Below are 21,668 nucleotides of genomic sequence, written 5' to 3' on the forward strand. Positions count from 1 at the left end.
TGGTAGCACACACCTGTAGTTCCGGCTACTTGGAAGGCTGAGGCGGAAGGATCGCCAGAGACCAGCAGGTCGAGGCTACAGTGGCCAGGAGCATGCCACTGCCCTGCAGCCTGGGTAACAGAGTGAGGCTCCAACTCAAAAAAAAAAAAAATCACCTCTTTGAAGATCCATCTCCAAATGCAGTCACATTCTGAGGTGTGGCAGTGTGAATTTGGGGGAAACACAATTCAACCCATAACACTGTTAGCTGGCTTATTACCAAAATGTGATATTTTATTCTTCATTCCAAGACAGTGAGACCTTTGCTCATTTAACTGGATACACGTCTTAACATCTGTCATCTGTTCTCTCAAATTCATCTGTTGAAACATTAACCCCAGAATGATGGTATTAAAAGATGGGCATTTGGGAAGCGATTAGACCGTGAGAGTGGAGCCTCATGAATGGAATTAGTGTTCTTTTTTTTTGTTTTTTTGCGTTGGAGTCTCACTCTGTCTCCCAGACTGGAGTGCAGTGGCCATTTCCAGCCACTGCAGCCTCGCCTCCCGGGCTCTGGCAATCCTTCCACCTCAGCCTTCCAAGTAGCCAGAATTACAGGCGTGCGCTACCACACCCAGCTGATTTTTTGATTTATTGTAGAGATGAGGTCTTGCTGCCCAGGCGGGTCTCGAACCCGCGGGCTCAGGCAATCCACTCACCTCAGCCTCCCAAAGGCGCGGGATTACAGGCTGAGCCACTGAGCCCGGCTGGAATTAGTGTTCTTACACAAGAGACCCAGAGAGCTCCCTCACCCCTTCTACCACCTGAGGACCCAACAGAAAGGTGCTGTCTTTGAGGAATGGGCCCTCCCCAGACAACACGCCTGCTGGCATCATGAGCTTGGTCTTGTAGCCTCCGGTGAGAAACAAGTGTTTGTTGTTCATAAGCCACCCAGTCTGATACTTTTGTTATAACAGACAGAATAGACTAAGACAACATTTATCTAACTTGTATCTTGACGTCTATCTATACCTATATTCTAATATAGACGTATACACATATCCTAATATCAAACTTAATTAACATCTGTCTATACATACATCCTAATGTCTATATCTATACACATCTCAACATCTGTATATACCGATATATTAACATCCACAATATGCATTTCCCAACATCTGTCCATACATGCATTCATCTGTGTGCATAAATTAACATCTATCTGTACCCATATCCCCACATATGTCCATACACACCTATCTATACCTTATGTTAACATCTGTCTACAACTTTATCTTAACATCTATTTACACACACAGCTTTGTATCTATCGATACCTGTGTGTTAACATCTACCTATTCACATATCTTAGAATCTAACTATTCACATATCCTAACATCTGCTTATATGCCCATTTTAACATCATACACTCATCTTAGTATCGATCATGTGCATATATTAACATTATCTATCCCCATATCCTAACGCCTATCCAAACACACCCTGGAGCATCTGTCTGTGTGCATTATGGACACTTATCTGTACCCGTCTCCTAACATCAGTTCATGCACACATCTTAGCAGCTGTCGATACCCAAATTTTAACCTCGGTCTGTACCCGTGTCCTAACGTTGATCTCTGCACACATTCTAACGTCTCTCTGTGCCCACATCATAGCATCTGCCTAGATCTGTATCCAACATCTGTCTGTGCCCGCATCCTAATGGATCCCTACGTGTGTCCCTAACGCTGTTCCCTCCCACACCCCAACCCTCACACGTGTGCTGGCCTCCCACAGGTTCTGGACCTGGCACGATGAGCGCTTCCTCTACATGCTGATGGAGTTTGTGCCGGGCGGTGAGCTCTTCAGCTATCTGCGGAACCGGGGTCGCTTCGCCGCCACCACTGGGCTCTTCTACTCCGCGGAGATCATCTGCGCCATTGAGTACCTGCACTCGAAGGAAATTGTCTACAGGGACTTGAAGCCAGAGAACATACTGCTGGATAGAGACGGCCACATCAAGCTCACAGACTTCGGGTTTGCCAAGAAGCTGGTGGACAGGTGAGAGGGGGATTAACTCTGATGGGATCTATGATACTTGAACATGAGGATGGTCATCGATGGTTGTGGCAGGACAGGTGGGAAAGATTGGTAGCCAGTGCTGAGCCCCTCACGTGTGAAGAGGCCTTTCAAGGAGGGATGGAAGAGCCAGCTTGGCTCTTGCAGGTTCAGAGGCTCGGAGCCCACAGTCTGTCCTCTGCAGGGTCTGGTGCTGTAAGTCCCAGGCTCAAGGCAAAGTCCCAGCCTCAGTTCCACCTCATTTTAGGTGGACTGGGGTCATCGGCAACGTGCAAATAGGTAGGTGGTCACGTTTCCTTCCCCCACCGAGAACCTATTAAATCATGACATTTCCATTGTTGGAGTGATAAGGAAATAAGTCTTATCTACATTTGGCCCTATCTATAAAATAGATTTGCAGTGATCGCGATACAAAAGAGCTGTTAAACTTGCACATGAAACAGGCACACATTTATTTCTGTTATCTAAATTTCTACTATGTATATATGTATTTCCATGTTTCTATTCTACATGTATGTAAAATACAAATATATACAATACCATATTTATATGTGATGTGTATTATAGTTTATATGGGGGGGTGCCAAAAAAACATGTATACATTTTAAGTGATGTTATCTATGTATTACTTTTCGAAGTTGATTTAACTTATGGTAGCAATGTGTAGTGTGATGTTTGCTCAACTTTGCTTCCATCGCTTTCTTTGACTGTCCTGCCTAGCATTCATTTAATTAATGCCGTTTTTTGAGCAAACATCATACTTAAAATGTGTATAATTTTTTTGGCCTCCGGTACATATACTGTTCTTGTATGTGTGTGTATAATATTACTCAGGGTTCTTCAGAAAAGCAGAACTAATAGGAGAGTGTCTTTACTCAGTATCCATGGAGGATTGGTTCCAGGGCCCCTGTGGATACCAAAATTCAGGAATGCTCAAGGTTTGGTTTTTTTTTTTGAGTCAGAGTGTCACTCTTGCACACTCTGGAGTGCCTTGGCACGATCGTGACTCACTGCAGCCTCTACCTCCTGGGCTCAGGTGATTCTCCCACCTCAGCCTCTCGAGTAGCTGGAACTACAGGTGTGCACCACCACACCTGGCTAATTATTTAGGTTTTTTTGGTAGAGATGAGGTCTTGCTTTGTTGCCTAGGCTGGTCTTGAATGCCTGGCTCAAGCAATCCTCTTGCCAGGGTGCTAAGGTGCTCAAGTTTTTTATACAAAATGTTGTGGTATTTACATTTAATCTGTTCACATTCTTCCTTATACTTTATATCATCTCTAGATTACTTATAAATACAATTATATATATTATACTTATATATTATGTTGCTAACTTGTTAATACTATATAATTTATAATTATGTAGTATTAATAAAATATAGTTATTTACTATATAATTTATAATTTATAGTACTAATATAATTAGTTAAAATACAATTTACATGTATTATACCTAATACAATGTACATGCTGTTTTAAATAGTTATTATACGACATTTTTTAATTTGTATTATTTTTTATTGTGGTGTTATTCATTCATTTAATGACTTATTTATTTTGAATATTTTTGATCCGACACTGGTTGAATTCATAGATGCAGAACTTGTGGATATAGAAGGCTGGTAGTGTATGTGTACATATATAAATAAATAATTGACTCGGTCAGTTGTGGCGTCTGAGCAGTCCTACGATCTGCCCTCTGCAAGCTAGAAAGAACAGATCTCCGATGTTGTAAGTCCCAGTCAGAGGGCAGAATTTTGGTTCAAGTAGTCAGTCAAGAGAAAGCAAACTCTCCTTTTGTAAATCTTTTTGTTTTATTCAGGTGCTCAAAAGATTGGATGAGGCCCACCTACACGGAGGAGGGTAATCTGTTTTACTCAGTTAACCGATTCAAATGCTGATCTCTTCTGGAAACACCCCACCCCCACACACGTCCAGAAATAGCATTTGACCCAATATCTGGGCATCCCATGGCCCAGTGAAGTGACACACAAAATTAACCATCACATGTCGTCTTAGCCAGTTCAGGCTGGGTGGCTTAGAAGCAACACACACGTGTTTCTCACAGCTCTGGAGGCTGGAAGTCCAAGGTCAAAGTGTGTAGATTCTGTGTCTGGTGAGGATCTGCTTCCTGGCTCATAGGCAATGCCTTTTAACTGTGTCTGCATGTGGTGAAGGGGCGAGAGAGCTCTCTAGGGTCCCTTTCATAAGGATGTGAATCCCGTTCTTGAGACCCAACCCTCATAACCTCCTCCCCTCCCAGAGGTCCCAGCTCCCAACTCCATCAGCTTGCAGATGAGGGTTTCAGCATAGGAATGAATTTGGGGGGAGACACAAACATTTGGTCCATAACACATGTATATGAACATTTTTTATTTTATTTCTATTATGCATTAGTTCATTATTTCCAGTAGTTTAACTGAACAGATGTGACAAAGAGCTGTAGCCTGGAGCACTTAAAGAGCAGTTATTTATCCTCTCTTGTCTTGGAGGCCGGCTCCTCCCAAAGCTTCTCTCCTGGGCCTGAAGACGCCATCTCCTCCGCATCCTCACTGGGTCGCCTGTCTGTGCGTGTCTGTGGTCTCATCTCCTCTTCTTACGAGGATCCCAATCCTACTGGATCAGTGCCTACCCTAGTGACTTCAGTCTGCCTGAATCCCCTCTTAGAAGATTTGTCTCCAAATACAGTCACATTCTGAGGCCCTGGGGGTACAGGCTTCAATGTATGAATTTTGAAGGGGACACAGTTCAGCCTGGGGCAGTTACATATAGATATCTTTCCTTTTATTCATTCATTTATTGTGGGACAGTTGCATATAAATAGCTTTCCATTTATTTATTTAGAGCTGAGGTCTCACTCTCTTGCCCAGCATGGCACAATTATGGCTCACTGCAGTCTCAGCCTCTAGGGTTCAGGAGATCCTCCCACCTCAGCCTCCCAAGTAGCTGGGGCTACAAGTATGTGCCCTCTCTCCTGGCTAACTTGTACATTTTTTTTTTTTGAGTTGGAGTCTCACTCTGTCGCCCAGACTGGAGTGCAGTGGCCACTCCCGGCCACTGCAGCCTTGACCTGCTGGGCCCTGGTGATCCTTCCACCTCAGCCTTCCGAGTAACCGGAATTACAGCATGTGCTACCACGCCTGGCTGATTTTTTGATTTATTGTAGAGATGATGTCTCGCCAAGTTGCCCAGGCGGGTCTCGAACCCGCGGGCTCAGGCAATCCACTCACCTCAGCCTCCCAAAGGCGCGGGATTACAGGCTGAGCCACCGAGCCCAGCTAAATTTTTTTTTACAGAGACGAGATCTTGCTGTGTTGCCTTGGGTGGTCTCGAACTTCTGGACTCAAGAGATTCTCCCACCTTAGCCTCCCAAAGTGCTGAGATTAAAAGCATGAGCCCCACACCAGCTGAATTTCTTATGTATACGTTTCATACATATGTATGTGTATATATTCCACTGAGAAGAAAATAATTATCCTTCTTTAACCCAATAACATTGTCCTTGAGAAAGATGATAAAAAGACAGATTGTCCTCAAGGGCTCTTGGAACTAGCTGTGGCGCCAGGCTTTATGTGGGTCCCACAGATTATGCAATCTTTAGAGTCCTCTTTAAGGAAGGAGGTGTCGGCCACAAATCAACATTCGGTTCAGGAAGGGGTTTAGCCAAGCAAGGGACCCGAAACTTTCGCGTCCTTAGTTTCTTGGGGTGATGCCTCTTCTGGGCACAGACACACTGCTCCGCAGGTGCACTGTGTGGCCTGGCTGTCCCTTCAGTTTCCTGTGGAGTCACCTCTTTCCAATCCCACCTGTCCTCACCACTTTCTTTTCTGTTTTTAAACAGTTTTATTGAGATATTATTCACATACTGTAAATTCATCCACACAAGGAACTTAGTGGTTTTTATTATGTTTCTAGATATGTATAACTAGATATGTTTCATCACTTAAAAGAGCCATCTCCTGTCCCCTCTTTCCCTCCAGCCCAAAGCAACTCCCCACCTGTGTTCTGTCTCTGGATTTGCCAGTTCTGGACATTTCATGTAAGTGGAATCATTCAGTAGGAGTCCTTTTGTGTCCAGCTTCCGTCACAGAGCATGACGTCTTCTCAAGATTCATCTTTGTGTCCGAGCTCCCTTCCTTATCACGGCCAAGGCGTATTTCACATGTGCATGGACCACCCTTTGTGCATCTGTTCATCCCCTCATGGACACTTGAGTTGTTTCCACTTTGGGGTTGCTGTGGATAGGGCTGCTCTGAACACTCAAGCTCCCCTCTCTGTTTCCAGTCCCCTCAACACAAGGGATCCTCAGCTTGACCCTGGCAGGACCAATAACCTCACTCGCTCTGATGTGGCCCAACTATGTTCTTTCCCTATGTTGCCAGGGTGGGAGGTGCCACCAGCAAAAGGTGGCATGTCCAGACTGTCACAGGAGATGACATTCAATCCCTTACACACGCTCAGGTTGCAAGCTTGGCGTTCTGCACGTTGATTTTTCTTTCACAGAGAACTTTTACATTTCTTTATATGGTTTCAAAATATCTGAGCCACATGATATAACATTTGAAAGATCCTGGAGAAGAAGCGAGTTGCCATCCTTGCCAGTCACAGAGGTAACGCCCTGGGCCCTGGTTACTGAGTCTGGAGGCGATTCTAGCTCTGTGAAAATAAGACATTTCAAGAAGCCTTGGGGTAAAATCCTTCTCACCTTGCCCCTGGCTGAACTGACTAGATAACTATCTCCACATTCTCTCCTACTCATGCATTGCCATCAGTTAGCATTTTGCAGCCTCAGAGTGATGTCTTGAGCGATGATGTCTGGATTTTTGGTGAACTGTCTTAAGTCAGCAGGAGAGACCTGTTGTTGCCAAATTTGGTGACAGTGGTTTCATTTTACTGCCTCAGAATGATGAGGAATGATGTGTGGATTTTTGGTAAAGAATTTGAACTACCTGGGAAGACCCAAGCGTGCCAAATTTAATGAGAAATTAAGTTCTTAAAAGCAAGACCTGACGGTCGTGTCAAGATTTTGATACCATGCTTATTGATCTAACAGGTTGATAAAAGCAAAAACATTCCATCGGAAATATTTTTCCTCTTATTTTTATGATGCATACTTCTATAATATTTCTCCTACTGTCATATTAGAAAGTAAAAGAGCTGGGCTTGATGGCTCAACCTGTAATCCCGCGCTGGGAGGATGAGATGAGTGGATTGCCTGAGCCTGAGGGTTCGAGTCCCGTCTGGGCAACTTGTGGAGACCTCATCTCAACAATAAATCAAAAAAATTAGCCAGGCGTGGTTGCGCGCACCTGTAATTCCAGCTACGTGGAAGGCTGAGGCGGAAGGATCGCCGGAGCCCAGCAGGTCGAGGCTGCGGTGGCTGGGAGTGGCCACTGCACTCCAGTCTGGGTGCCAGAGTAAGACTCTAACTAACCCCCCCCCAAAAAAAGCAGAAAGTAAAAGAAACATATAAACACGTTTCTGTGTTAAGTACAATGGAGATTGGACTACATGTAAAGTTGCAAAGAGTGAGAGAATGAAAATCTACGGCAGGCTTACCAGCCAGAGATCATCACTGGGGTGATCTTCATGTGTTCGCTTTCTTTTTGTGAGTGTACATTATTATTCTTTTCTTGGAACCGGTTTTCAGGCACACACAGGCACCCTCAGCATCAGGGCCCTTGTCATTCACAGCTCCTTTTTGGAGTCACTCAACACAATCTTTAGGGGTGCATCGTCTCTGTGTGTTCAGGTTGTTTGTGACTCAGAGGCATTAACAGCTGCGAAAGATGCTGGGCTTGGAAAACAGATCTCAAGCCAACAGCGTGCTGTTGTATTGGCATGGCAGACATGCCAGGCCATTTCCCAGACACTCTGCATCTGTGCTGCTCCTTTCTCTTTGTCCATCTCTTAATTCTTGTGCATTCCAATTAAGACAATTCATTCTACGATTTTAATCAACTCCAGGAAGGGGGCAGAACTGAATCTGTTTCATTCACCGTCTGAGATAAGAGGCTGTGCATCTAGTAGATGTTAAGGTCATCTTTATTGTCTTGCTTTCATTTTTATTTTTTATTTTCTTGAGACAGAATCTTGCTCTGTCACCCAGACTGGAGTCATTGTACGATCATAGCTCACGGCAGCTTTGAACTCCTTGGCTCAACTGATTCTCCCGTCTTAGCCCCCTAAAATGGGATAACAAACATGAGCCACCGCACCCGAATAATTAAAAAATTTTTTGTTGTTGTGGAGATGGGATCTTGCTATGTTTCCCAGGTGGATCTCAAGCTCCTAGCCTCAAGTGATCCTCTCACATGGGCCTCCCAAAGTGCTGGGATTACATGCGTGAGCTACCATGCTTGGCCCCGATTTTTTTTTAACGTGCATATATTTAAGATGTACAGCATGTTGTTTTATTATACATATACCTAATGAAATGATGACTACAGTCAAGCCAGTTAACATGTCATCTCGCATAGTTACTGTAGTGTGTCTGTGGTAAGAACACGTGAGACCCACTCTTTTACATATTTTCAAGTCTATCAAGCATTGTGATTAACTTTAGCCGTGTTGTACATTAGCTCTCTAGACTCACTCCTTTTGTCTGACTGCATCTCTGCATCCTTTGACTAGCATCTCCCCATTTCTCTCATCCCCAGATCCAGGTCATGACCATTCTATCCTTAGCTTCCATGAGTTCAACATTTTTATAGATTCCACATATTAGAAGTGAGATCATGTGGTATTTGTCTTTTTGTGCCTGGCTTATTTCACTTAGCACAATGTCCTCCATGTTCATCCATGTTGTGGCAAATGGCAGGATCTTCTTTTTTTATGACTGAATAGTATTCCATTGTGTATGGATACCGCATTTTCTCTATCCATTCGTGTGTTGATGGACACAGGTAGACTCCATGCCTTGGCTGTTGTGAATAGTGCTGCAATAAACACAGATGAGCCGATGTCTCTTCAAGGTACTGATTCCCTTTGGGTATACACTCAGAAGAGGAACTGCTGGGTTACATGATAGTTATGTTTTATAGTTTAACATTTTCAGCACCAGAGAGTTGGTACTGTTCAGAATAATTTTATAAAACCAAATCTTACATAGTTCACTATAAAGTGCTTTTTGCTTAATTCACCCTAGTGACCCAGGATGCTCCGTTAACCTGGGACAAATGCTTAATTCTTCAGTGTTCAGCATAAGGAAGGTTAATGTCCCTTAAGACCACCATGCTGCACTGCATGTCTGTTCAAGCACTGGGGTCTGTAGAAGGTGTGTGCTCTGTGTGTTACGGCAAGTCAGCCGTTCCTCTGTAGAAGAAAAGAATGCTCTTAATGGTTCAAATCTCATGCATGTAAGCCAGAAACAGCACCCCTTCCATGATAGTTTAAATCTCATGCATGTAAGCCAGAAACAGCACCCCTTCCAACCGCACCTCTTGGCTCTAAAAATGTTTTCGAATGCAGTTCTAGATTCTTAGTCCAAAGAAGGGAATAAAAGAGATGTGTCAAGAGGCGTGTGAGTAGCTGGCTCTCAATCTCAGTATTGGCATTTTCTCTCCTTCGCCTGACAAGTTAATTTTCTAGGGCTTTGTGTTTTGTGGGTCTGCTTTGTCCACCAAATTGCCTGGTAAAAATAGGTGTGTAAGAGAGAGATGCAGAACTGGAGAGAAATTGAACTTGTTTCTTTCTAAAACCATCACAGCTGCAGATAATGACATGTAGTCAGGAAATACGCTGTTTAAAAAGACAAAGCCCGGGCCTGGTGACTCACGCCTATCATCCCAGCACTTTGGGAGGTCAAGGCGGGAAGATCTCTGGAACCCAGGAGTTCAAGACCAGCCTGGGCAACATGATGAGACCTTGTCTCTATCCAGGTGTGGTGGTACTTACCTGTGGTCCCAGCTACTCAGGAGGCTGAGACACACAAGGATCGTCTGAGCCCAAGTGGTTGATGCTGTGGTGGCCATGATCATGCTAATGCACTCTAGCCTGGGTGACAAAGTAAGACCCTGACTCAAAACAAAAGAAAAAAAGACAAAGGTGGATGTTTTGCTGCCTCTGGATCATTTTAGTAATTTATGCCCTGAAAATGTTTCTTTATCTAGGACAGCCCTGTCTAGTAGACATACAGTGGAAACCCCACTTGTTATTTTAAATTTTCTAGGAGCCATCTGTCAAACAGGTGGAGAAAATTTTAATAGTAGTTTCTTTCAGAGATCTGTATATCCACAGTATTTTCATTTCAACATGTAGTCTTTATGAATAGTAAGGCATTTCAAATGAATTTTTGCTGCTTGGTTTTTGAAATTTTATGTTTATTTTACATTTAAAGTTTGTTTAAATTAGGGGGCTAACTTTTCATCAGAAATTCAGAATTCATACAATTGACAGTCAAAAAAAAAGTAAATTGACATGCCCAAGCCGCTAAAAAATACCCAAAAGGATTTTCAACAGCTGCATCGTGTGTTCGTTTTCACTTTAAATTAGAGTAATTCCACTTGCAGGCAACGATAACGTCAGCTCCTCGGTAGACCAGCTACATTTCAAGTGCAAGTCCTGCGCGTGGCCAGGGGCTTCTGGACAGGCAGGCCTCGCACACGCAGCCTGGGCTTTCTCATTCTTTGATGCGATGGGGTTGGGTAAGGTGCTGATTACACTGTTGACATTGTAGAGCCATCCTCATTTTTGCAAAACATGATGTGTCGTCAGTTTCACACTAAATGACGCCTCTCTTCCTCGGTGACTTTTAGGAAAGGGCCATCCCATGAACACCTTCTGATACGGTTAAATTCAATCTGATGTTTCCCCTATTGAATTTCATCTATTACATTCCTAAGGAAAAAAACACATAAAATTAAATGTTTTTTACATAGAAGAATGAAGCTCTTGATTTTTTTAAAATACTGGTTTACAGCATCAGTGCTGCCCTCTCCTGGCAGCACTTGGTATATTGGTAGAGCTTTTTTTTTTTTTTTTTTTAAGTGAGAAAGGATTTATTAAGAGGACAGAAAAGCTCCCATAGTGGGAGGGAACCCAAGGAGGTTGGTAGACCTTTTTTTTTTTTTTTATTTTTTTTGAGTTGGAGTCTCACTCTGTCGTCCAGACTGGAGTGCAGTGGCCGCTCCCGGCCACCGCAGCCTCGGCCTGCTGGGCTCCAGCGATCCTTCCGCCTCAGCCTTCCGAGTAGCCGGAATTACAGGCATGCGCCACCACACCCAGCTGATTTTTTGATTTATTGTAGAGATGAGGTCTCACTGCCCAGGCGGGTCTTGAACCCACGGGCTCAGGCAATTCACTCACCTCAGCCTCCCAAAGGCGCGGGATTACAGGCTGAGCCACCGAGCCCGGCTGGTAGACCTTTTTTTAAAGTTATTTTATTTAGAAGTAAAATATTTCATATAGTCACTTGTTTATGCGTTTGACAAGCCATTAGTCCTTTATGTCTCTTTAAGATTAAATGGCTGGACACGGTGGCTCAAGTCTGTAATCCCAGCACTTTGGGAGGCAGAGGCAAGAGGATTGCCTGAGTCCAGGGGTCCGAGACTAGCCCGGGCAACTTGGTGAGGCCTCCTCTCTACAACACATCAGAAAATTAGCTGGGCTTGATGGTGCATGCCTGTGGTTCCAGCTACTTGGAAGGGTGAGGTGGGAGGATCATCTGAGCCCAGCAGGTTAAGGCTGCGGTGACTGGGAGCGTGCCCCTGTGCTCCAGCCTGGGCAACGAAGTGAGAGTTCAACTCAAAAAGAAAAAAGATTAAATAGATGAGGATGGTTTAGTACATGACATCGGAGCAATTATTTTGTTCAATGAATGTGTCAGTCTTAGAAAAGGTCTTCTTACCATCTTAGCATATTGCTTTTACAAAGAACTTTGTCTTGCTCATTATAGATAGTGTAGATTCTTTTTTATTGACAGTTTTTACTTTTTTTGTTTTTAAATTAATTTTTTTGAGATGGGGTCTCTCTCTCTCTCTCTCACCCAGACTGGATGGAGTCCAGTGGTGCAGTCGTGGCTCACTGTAGCTTTAAACTCCTTGGGCTTAAGCTATCCTCCTGCCTCAGCCTCCCAAGTAGCTGGGACAGCAGGCATGCACCACCATGCCTCATTAATTTTTTTTTCTTTTTCTTTTTCACTTTTTGTAGAAATGAGGTCTTTCTATATTGCCCAGACTGGTCTTGAACTTTTGGCCTCAAGTCATCCTACTGCCTCAGTCTCCCAAGACTCTGGGATTACAGCTATGAGCCACCACGCCTGGCCAACAAATTAACATTCCTACTCTTTAGTTTACCAGTGTGTGGCTTCTGAAAACTTTTTTGGTGGGGGGGCTTTTTCTCCTTTTTTTGACCTTGGCTTACTTAATGATGAAGTCTTTCTCTTCTGGCCAGCCCTGGTAGGACTTTGCCCCTGGGGACATACACACAACCTGCTTCCAGTTCAGGATTCAAACAATAGACATAATTTTTTACTAAAATGTAAAAGAAATACTCCAGTCTGCCCAGGAACTAGTATAGATTAGATGGAACCAAATAGGGAAACTTTGTCTTGAATAACATTTTAGAACCTAGGGTGGAAAGAAGTGTGTTTCTTATTTTTCCTTATAGCATGGAAAAAGTCATGTTTAAGCATGTTGTAATTGAGTTTTCTACTCATGACATGAATCTTATTATGCCTAAATAAATATATTTATTTAAGACAGGCTCTCCCTTTGCACCCAACCTAGAGTACAATGGCACAATTATAGCTCACTGCAGCCTCTGCTTTTGGGCTCAAGTAATCCTCTTGCCTCAGCCTCCCAAGTAGCTGGGATTATAGATGTGCACACCTATACCTGGCTAATTTTAAAATTGTGTGTAGAGACAGGATCAGGCTGGTCTTGAACTCCTAGGCTGGAGCAGTCCTCCCACTTCAGCCTCCCAAAGTGCTGGGATTGCATCCATGAGCCACTGCAACCAGCCCATTACTGCTCATGGCGACTTGATTTCTTACTCTTTTCTTAGGTTGTCAATAACATTTGTATGGTTTTCTCTTCTAACGTGATCTTACAAGGCACTTGTTTTCTAATAGCAGTAATTCTTATTTTCGTATCTCAACTACTGTGCATACACACTTTAATTTATCAGGTAACTCCCCTAAAACATATAAGGACAAAATAGAGTTATCATTGGTTTCCTGAAATCATTAAAAGAAGGCACTGAAACATTTAACTTGATTTTATACAAACATGTGTAGTACAAGTTGAATATTCCTTATCCGAAATTCTTGGCACCAGAAGCATTTCCATTTTTCTGGGATGTGGAAATATTTAAATTATTCTTAACTGTTGCGTTTCTGTAATCTGAAAATCTGAAATTCTTCAATGAGCATATCCTCTTAGCATCATGTTGGCACTCAAAATTTTCAAATTTTGGAACATATTGGATTTTAGATTTTGGACTAGAAATGCTCAACCCGTGTGCCTTTTTTTTTCTCTCTTTGTGACAACTCTTTCTCTCTTTTTTTTTTTTTTTTTTGGAGTCTTGCTCTGTCGCCCAGCTGGAGTGCAGTGGTACGCTCATGGCCACTCCAGCATAGAACCACTGGGCTCTGGGGATCCTTCCGCCTCAGACTTCCAAGTAACTGGAACTACAGCCGTACACTACTACGCCCGGCTAATTTTTTATTAATTGTAGAGACGAGGTCTCGCCAAGTTGCCCGGGCTGGTTCGAACCCGCAGGCTCAGGCAATCGCCTTACCTCGGCCTCCCAAAGTGCTGGGATGATTGGCTGAGCCACTGCGCCCAGCCAGCAATTCTTTCTTAGTTTTTCTGTTGTAGTATTTTAATTCCAGATGTTACATCAGATACTGTCCTTTGTATTTTCATTTCCAGCATCTTCCTAGGGCTAACACCTAATCTTTTAAAATAATCATTGAACATTTTCAGACCCATGCCGAAGTAGAAAGAGTAGTACGAGTCCACCTACCTACCCTCCCCGTAGCCATAGTGAAATGAGTAACAGAAAACTGAGAACGGCAGGTGTCAGCTTCCTTCTACCCAAAGGCAGGTGAGCAGATGGAGGTAAGAACAGGGAGTTGGATGGTTCACTGCTTGGACCAGTTGTCTCGATGTAACTGGGGCTTTCTGTCCCGTCTCGTGTTCACAGAGGTCTGAACCTCTCCATTGCCATGTGTCCCTCTTAGGACATAGCACCAGGCATTGGGGCTTTCTGCAGGAGGGAATGACTCTGATGAGGTTTGAGGCTTCCTGAGGCAATTTAGAAACTGGGAATGTATGGAACGCTAGGTGTGTGCTCCCTACCTTAGGACAGAGCCAAAAGGAGACTCACTTTACAACAGGTAAGTGGAGATGATGCAGCTGATGTGTATATGATTACCCACGCCGCCTCTGCTTGACCTTCATATCAGCTAAGATCTAGACTTCCAAGTAGTCTCAGGACACCTCAGCTGGGCTACCAGGGTGGAAATTCAGTGTTAACGGGCCAGCAAGTTGATCGATGTGCAGAATTACAGAAGTGTTGTGAGTTGAAGCGACCAGGGTTGACCTTGGATTGATTCTGTTGGGTGGGGCAGGAGGAGGGATGTTTTAAAAATAGTGTCCGTCATTCTCTGCATTTGTGGACTCCAGTCTAATGAGCTTTGAGAAGCACTGACTTGGACCACGATGTGTCCTTGTACCATGAAGACTTGTGTATAGAGTAAGCCCCTCTCTTCTTGTGGCAGAACAACTGAACTTCTTCTTTGTCTCCTTTCCTGGCTTGTATCCGCTGGAGCCTGTGATACTCTTATTTCATGAATAGTCGACAGACTCCCCATTCCAGTGTCAGCAAACTCTCTGAGCCAGTCCGTGTAAAGGGGTCTCCTTGCTTCCTTCAACAGAATTTGGAATGTGGATGGCAGTCAGTTTGATGTGACCCCAAGGGCTTACAGGTGAATGAAGAAGATTCTGTTACTGAAAAGAGTTAGCAGGTGAGGAAGGGAGATGTGTTGGGGAAGGGAAGGAAAGAGAGCGAGACCACTTTGGGGGGGTTCTTGAAAGCAGGAGGCTGAAGAGCCCAAGCCGAGATTCCCTCCACATCGTAGACATGGGACTGGCTCAGGCAACATGTACTGGGTATAAAATAGACTTTGGACATGTTGGATAATGTGCAGAGTCATGAGAGACAGCGGGCAAACATAATCATTACCAGACCAGACTTGCTTTTTGTCCTCTCCTATTAAACTTGTAAAAATAGCGAATCTTCTGTCATGGCTTGGGTTTGGGGGAGGGGCAATTTGCAAAGTGTCTGTATTTTTTTCCCCTGCTGAAGTGCCACTTATTCCTTCTTGTCTACAGATGGGCCCCCACATACAAGGGCCATACCTGGCAAGAGGGGCAGACTTGGTTTGAAGGGGTGCTCTGGGTCTGAACTGCCAAGAGCCCAAAGTGACATCCTACTGGCAGTAGAGTACCAACTGAATGTAGCTCAGACGTGTCTCTTGAGGGCTACTGGTCCTCAGGTCTTTTCCAAACCTGCATGTCTGCCAGCCTCTCTGAGGTCCTCACCTTGCTGTGACTTCTGTTTACTTCCGTCTGCATCTTCCCTCCACAGGGAACAGCCGGCTCTCTCAGCCTCCTCTGCCTTGGCATTTTTTTTTAAACTGTAATAAAACATACCTAACATGAGATTCACCATTTTATCCATTTGTAAGCGTACAATTCAGTGATACTAAATCCATTCATGTTGCTATGCAACCATCACCGCTAGCCATCTCCAGAACTTTCCTTCCTCTTGCAAAACTGAAACCCTGGACTCATCAAACCAGATCTCCTCAATTCCCCTCCCCCAGGCTCTGGCACTAACCATTCTACTTTAGACCTCTCTGTATTTGATGACTGTAAATGCTCCATGTGAGTAAAATTGTACAGCATGTATCCTTTGTGACTGACTTATTTCACTGACATAACACCCTCAAGGTTCATACATGTTGTAGCAGTTGTCAGCATTTTCTTCCTTTTTCTGACTGAATAATATTCCGTTGTATGGATGCGCCTCATTTTGTTTTTTCTGTTTATCTGTTGGTGGACCCTGGAGCTATTTCCACCATTTGGCTATTGTGAGTAGGAACATGGGTGTGTCCATGTCTGTTTAAGGCTCTGCTTTTAGTCCTTTGGAGTATGTACCCAGAGGAGAAATTGCTGAATCATACAGCGATTCTGTGTTTAACTTTTCAGCTACCACCATACTGTTTTCCATAGGAACGGTTCATTTCCCTTCCCATCAACAGTCCAGGAGGGGTCCCGTTGACATCCTTGCCAACACATTGTTTTCTGCTTTGTTGTTGTTTCATAGTACTCATCCTAATGGGTGCAAGGTAGTTGTCTCTACACTCTGACTCTGTCTTTTCACTGACCAGAGGACCAGCCAGAGGATAGCCTGAAGTCTTTACAGAAACCCCACTGCAGTCTCTTTTGAAGCCTTCTTGGTGACACAGAATCATTAAAGTCGTAGCGCACAAATAGGCGATCAAAGTGTTGAAAGAGATAAACATGTGGATCTGTTCCCACAAAGGTCTTGACCTCCAGAATTGCATTTCTAGATGTTTCGCTGTCCTTTCGTCATGTGCCTTACATCCCATTACACAGTGTGACTTATACAATGGGTAGTGCAAAGTTCTCGGGGCTTTAGAAGAAGATTAAACTGTGTGAGTGGCCAGTGTGATCTGTCAGACATAAGGGGTGGATGTGTTTCCTGGGACCGCCATCACCAAGTGCCAGAGACTGGAGGCTTAGGTCAACAGATTCATTCTGTATCGGTCCTGGAGACCAGGAGTCTGAGGTCAAGGTGTTTCAGGGCCACGCTCCCTCTGGAGGCTCCTTCCTGCCTCTTCCAGCTCAAGTGGTTCCCGGTGTCCTTTGGCTTATGGTCACATCATTCCAGTTCGGTCTTCCTCTCTGTCTTCACATCTTTTTCGCTCTTTGTATGTATCTGTCTCTCTGTCTATGTTTTTCCTTTTTATAAGCACACAATTCAGATTTGATTAAGGCTAACCCTAATGATCTCATTTTAACTCAATTACCTTTGTAACAATCTGTTTTCAAATAAGATTCCATTCCGAGGTCCTGGGAGGAGTGAGGCCTTCTACATATTTGGTGCAGGGGGATGGGGGGAAGGCACATAGTCCCACCCATAACGAGAGGCAGGTGGACAATGTTAGGTTGAAAAGGTTCTCTGTAGAGGGGGATGTTTCAGACTTTGGAGGACAGGGAGGTTCCCAGGAGGATGAGAAGGAAGATTGGAACCCACAAGAAATAGGAGTGAGTTCAGTTTCTACGGTAGCAATAGAAATTGGCAAAGACCTGAGGGTGTGCGCATGCCCAGGTGGTGTTAGGAAGGTCCTGAAGTGATGAATGAGTGATTTGGCTTTTCAAGTCGAGGGGCAGCTCTCTGTATAGTTTGGATGAAAGCGATTCTGTAATAAAGGCGTTTGTCACCAGAGTTTTGGCAAGATGGGACCACTGAGAAGCAAAGGAAAGTCATCCCTCTTGTTCTAGTCAACTGTGACACAAATGACATCCCTCTCCTTGGACTTTAGTCATGTGCCAAATGCAAGGGCGGAACCGAACGATTCCCAAGTCCTCTTCTCAGGGACAGTCCTGCAGGCTGATGGCACCTGATCATCGCAATTCGGAGATCAGCTCAAGACAAGGGTGACTGGACACTCAGATGTCGGCATCGTCTCTGGCCACCCGTTCTTCAGGGCCCGCATTCGTGTTTTTCCCTGCCGTCAACCTGTCATAGGATGCTCGAAAGTGGAGACTGGGAGACCTCCTCTGCAGCTTTGGCTCCCGGTTTCTCCCTTTCCCCATTCTATCTACCCAGTGGGCTTGAGCGTGTCAGAGTCTGATGGTTTGGTAACGTGACCGAAGCACGTCCACCACGTAAGAACTTGAGGCAGCTACAGCTGTGTTTACATGGCTGTAGTTGTGAGAACAGGTGGGGAACAGGGCGTCCCAAGGGGAAAAGTGTAAGGAGGGCCCTGGGAGTTGCCCGTTCTGATGTGGAGTGTCACTCGTTCCTTGCTGTGATCATAGTTTCCCATAAAGGAAATTTTTTTCACTATTTTTGACAGGGAGGGATGGGGTCTTGCTCTGTGGCTAAGGCTGGAGTGCAGTGGTGCAATCATAGCTCACTGCAGCCTCCAACTCCTGGGCTCAGGCGATCCTTCCACCTCAGCCACCCAAGTAGCTGGGACTACAGGTATGTGCCACCATGCCTGGCTAATTTTTTAATCTTTTGTAGAGATGAGGACTTGCTATTACCCAGTCTGGTCTTGAACTCCAGGTCTCTTCAAACTCCTGGTCTCTTCAAATGATCCTCCCACTTCAGCCTCCTAAGTAACTGGGACTAAGGGTATAAGCCACCATACTCAGCTAATTTAATTGTTTTCTTATAGAAGTGGGGTCTCTCTATGTTGCCAAGGCTGGGCATTAATTTTTTTTTTTTTGGTCAGAATCTCACTCTGTCGCCTAGGCTGGAGTGCAGTGGCATGCTCATGGCCACCACAGCCTCGACCTGCTGGGCTCGGGTGATCTTTCCACCTCAACCTTCCAAGTAGCTGGAACTACAGGCACATGCCTCCAAGCCCAGCTAATTTTTTGATTTATTGTAGAGATGAGGTCTCGCCAAGTTGTCCAGGCTGGTCTTGAACCCCTGGACTCAGGCAGTCCTCTCACCTCAGCCTGCCAAAGTGCTGGGATTATAAATTTGAGTTTTTTAAACAGCTTTATGGTGTAAGGGATATACCATTAAATAAATATTCTGAATTCATCCAGGAATGAGCAGTCTCATATCTGAGTAGGTTTCCCAGTACATGATAATTGGGGTATGGCATAGAGAAACCATCTTGCTTTTTTTTTTAATGTGTTAAGAATTCATATAACAAAATTCACCTTTGTTACCATGTTAGAATATACAATCTAGTGACACAGTACATTCACAATGTTGTAAAACTATTACCTCTATCTAGTTATAAAATATCCTTGTCACCCCAAAACAAGACCTCGTACCCAATAAGCAGTCATTCCTCACCTCCCTCCCCAGTCCCTGGCAACCACTAGTCTGCTGTCTGTCACCGTGGATTTGCCTGTTCTGGACATTTCATATAAATGGGATCATGCAGTATTCGTCCTTTCGTAGTTGGTGTCTTTCATTCCATTGTAGCCTGAGTCAGGGCTTCATTCCTGGTCACAGCTAAATAATATTCTGTTGTATGGATGGGCCACATTTTGTTTAACCATTTATCTGTTGATGACTCTCTAGCTTTCTACAGGTGACTTTTTATTAGCAAAAGTCCTCGCTATGGAGACATACGACCTAGGAAAAAATTTTAAGAAAATCGATCTTGTATATAATATACAATTCAGAGGGCTCAGCAGGAACTTGACAAATCTGTAGATTTTGACAAAGCCTTGTGGCTCTTTTATGGTTTTTAGAGACATGGTTTGGCTCTGTCATCCAGGCTGGAGTGCAGTGGCGCCGTCCTAGTTCACTACGACCTCGACCTGTGCTCAAACGATCCTCCCACCTTAGCCTCCCAAGCAACTGGGACTACTGGAAAGTGCCACCACGCCTGGCATATTTTGAAAAGTTTCTATAGGGGTGGGGTCTTGCTGTGTTGCCCAGGCTGGTCTTGAACTCTTGGCCTCAAGGAATCCTCCTGCCTCAACCTCCCAAACTCTGTTAGGAATACAGGCCTGGCCCCACTTATTCTTTTTTTTTCTCTTTTGAGTTGGAGTCTCACTTTGTCGCCCAGGCTGGAGTGCAGTGGCACTCTCATCCACCCCAGTGTCAACCTGCAGGGCTCCGGCGATCCTTCCGCCTCAGTCTTCCAAGTAGCCAGAACTACAGGCGTGCGCTACCACACTTAGCTAATTTATTTATCGTAGAGACAAGTTCTCGCCAAGTTGCCTGGGCTGATCTCGAGGCCCCACTTATTCTTACAGAGAATTCTCTTTATATTTAAAAAGAGCCTCCATGTTCAATTGAGATGGTGTAGATTTGTAAAGTTTCTGCCAACCTCTCTAAGTATATGGAAAGTGCAAGCCTCTGCTGCCAACAGAGGGCACTGCTGCGGCATGGGGGGAGGGATGATGAGGATAAAAAGACAACTGGCAAACCAGCCCGATGCATCCTTGAGACCACCCAGCCAGACCCCAACCTCTGTCCTTGGGGCCAGCTCGCCTTCTTCAAAATCCTGCCCTTCCATCCTCCAGGTGGCGCCAGAAGCCCAATTTTCCGCAGGGCCTCACGGCCCAGAAAATCTTTCCCAAAGGCGCTTGGCCCCTGACATCCCAGTGTCCCCAGCCTAGCGGTTTCCAGAAACCCGTGATGAAATCAAAATGACATCAAGCCCACAAGGATGCTATGACCCAGATAAAAGTACTTCCTGCTTTAAAGATCAGGTGGAGAGAAAATGTGTGGTAGCTTGAATTTCAGCTCGGAGGATGCAATTCTCTTATTACACCCACCGAGCCAATGTTCTTACAGGACGCACCCACACAGGGGGCATGCGTGAGTTCCGGAATTGCTCATTTTAAACACAATACTGTTGATTATGTTGGTGATGGTGGTGGTTGTGGTGCTTTTGTGTGACAATACCAACAGCAACAACAGACTAGCGATGACACCAAAAGCAGTCATTTGAGTTTTCAGGGGGGCACACCTGGGCGTGGGGCTACTAACTGAGTTCTTGAGTCTTTTCTATGCCACATTAAAAAAATATGTAATGGAAATGGGTTCTTGCTACATTGCCCAGTCTGGTCTCGAACTCCTGAGCTTAAACAATCCCTCTACCTCTGCCTCCCAAAGTGCTGGGATTACAGGCATGCAGCAATGTCACATTTTTTAAAATATAAAGATGTGGGGTACAATTCAGGGTTAGGTATACAAACGTTTATTATGCAGGTACCCTTGTCGATGAGGTGTGCCCCTCCCTCCCCTAGCAGTTTCCCTCAACTGCCAATCCCTTTCTTACAGTATTATAATTGTTCATATGAGTGAGAACATATGGCGCTCTGTTCTTTGTTTCTGTGATAGATCACTGAGTATGATCGACTCCAAATCCATCCAAGTTGCTGTGAAGTTCATATGTTTGTCCTTCTTTATGGCTGTGCGTAATATGCCATTGTGTATATGTACCACATTTTTTTTTTTATCCAGTCCAGCTTCATGTTTTTGCTATTGTGGATACTAAGATGGGTACTGTGAGTTTTGTTGGTTCTGAGTAGCAATAGCAATAATAATAACAGTAGCGTGACAGCGTGAGGTGGAAAGGGGGCATCTGTTTACACAACTAAGTTTTTGTAACAGTCCACACCATTAGCCAAGCTTGCTGATCTTGTGGGCGCCTGTGTCTGTTGCCATACAGGACATGGACCCTCTGTGGAACGCCTGAGTACCTGGCCCCTGAAGTCATCCAGAGCAAAGGCCACGGAAGAGCCGTGGACTGGTGGGCCCTTGGCATCCTGATATTTGAGATGCTTTCGGGGTAAGTAGAGCTTGCGTGGGCATGTCTCTCAGCCTCTGCGACAGTGCGTCAGAGCGTCAGAGTGCCAGTTACTTCTG

At 44.7% G+C, this 21,668-nt stretch overlaps 1 protein-coding gene across 1 annotated transcript in view; it reads left to right on the forward strand.

Moving 5' to 3' along the window:
• Positions 1–21,668, forward strand: part of PRKX (protein kinase, X-linked) — a 57,768-nt gene that overhangs the window by 14,751 nt on the left and 21,349 nt on the right. Inside the window, exons 4-5 of the mRNA XM_021710012.1 lie at positions 1,780–2,043; positions 21,472–21,591. Of these exons, the coding sequence (XP_021565687.1) occupies positions 1,780–2,043; positions 21,472–21,591 (384 nt within the window). The remainder of the gene's footprint in view (positions 1–1,779; positions 2,044–21,471; positions 21,592–21,668) is intronic.

The sequence above is a fragment of the Carlito syrichta genome, unplaced genomic scaffold, assembly GCF_000164805.1.
Source record: "Carlito syrichta isolate Samal-C Ts95f unplaced genomic scaffold, Tarsius_syrichta-2.0.1 Scaffold287915, whole genome shotgun sequence".
NCBI classification, from domain to species: Eukaryota; Metazoa; Chordata; class Mammalia; order Primates; family Tarsiidae; genus Carlito; species Carlito syrichta.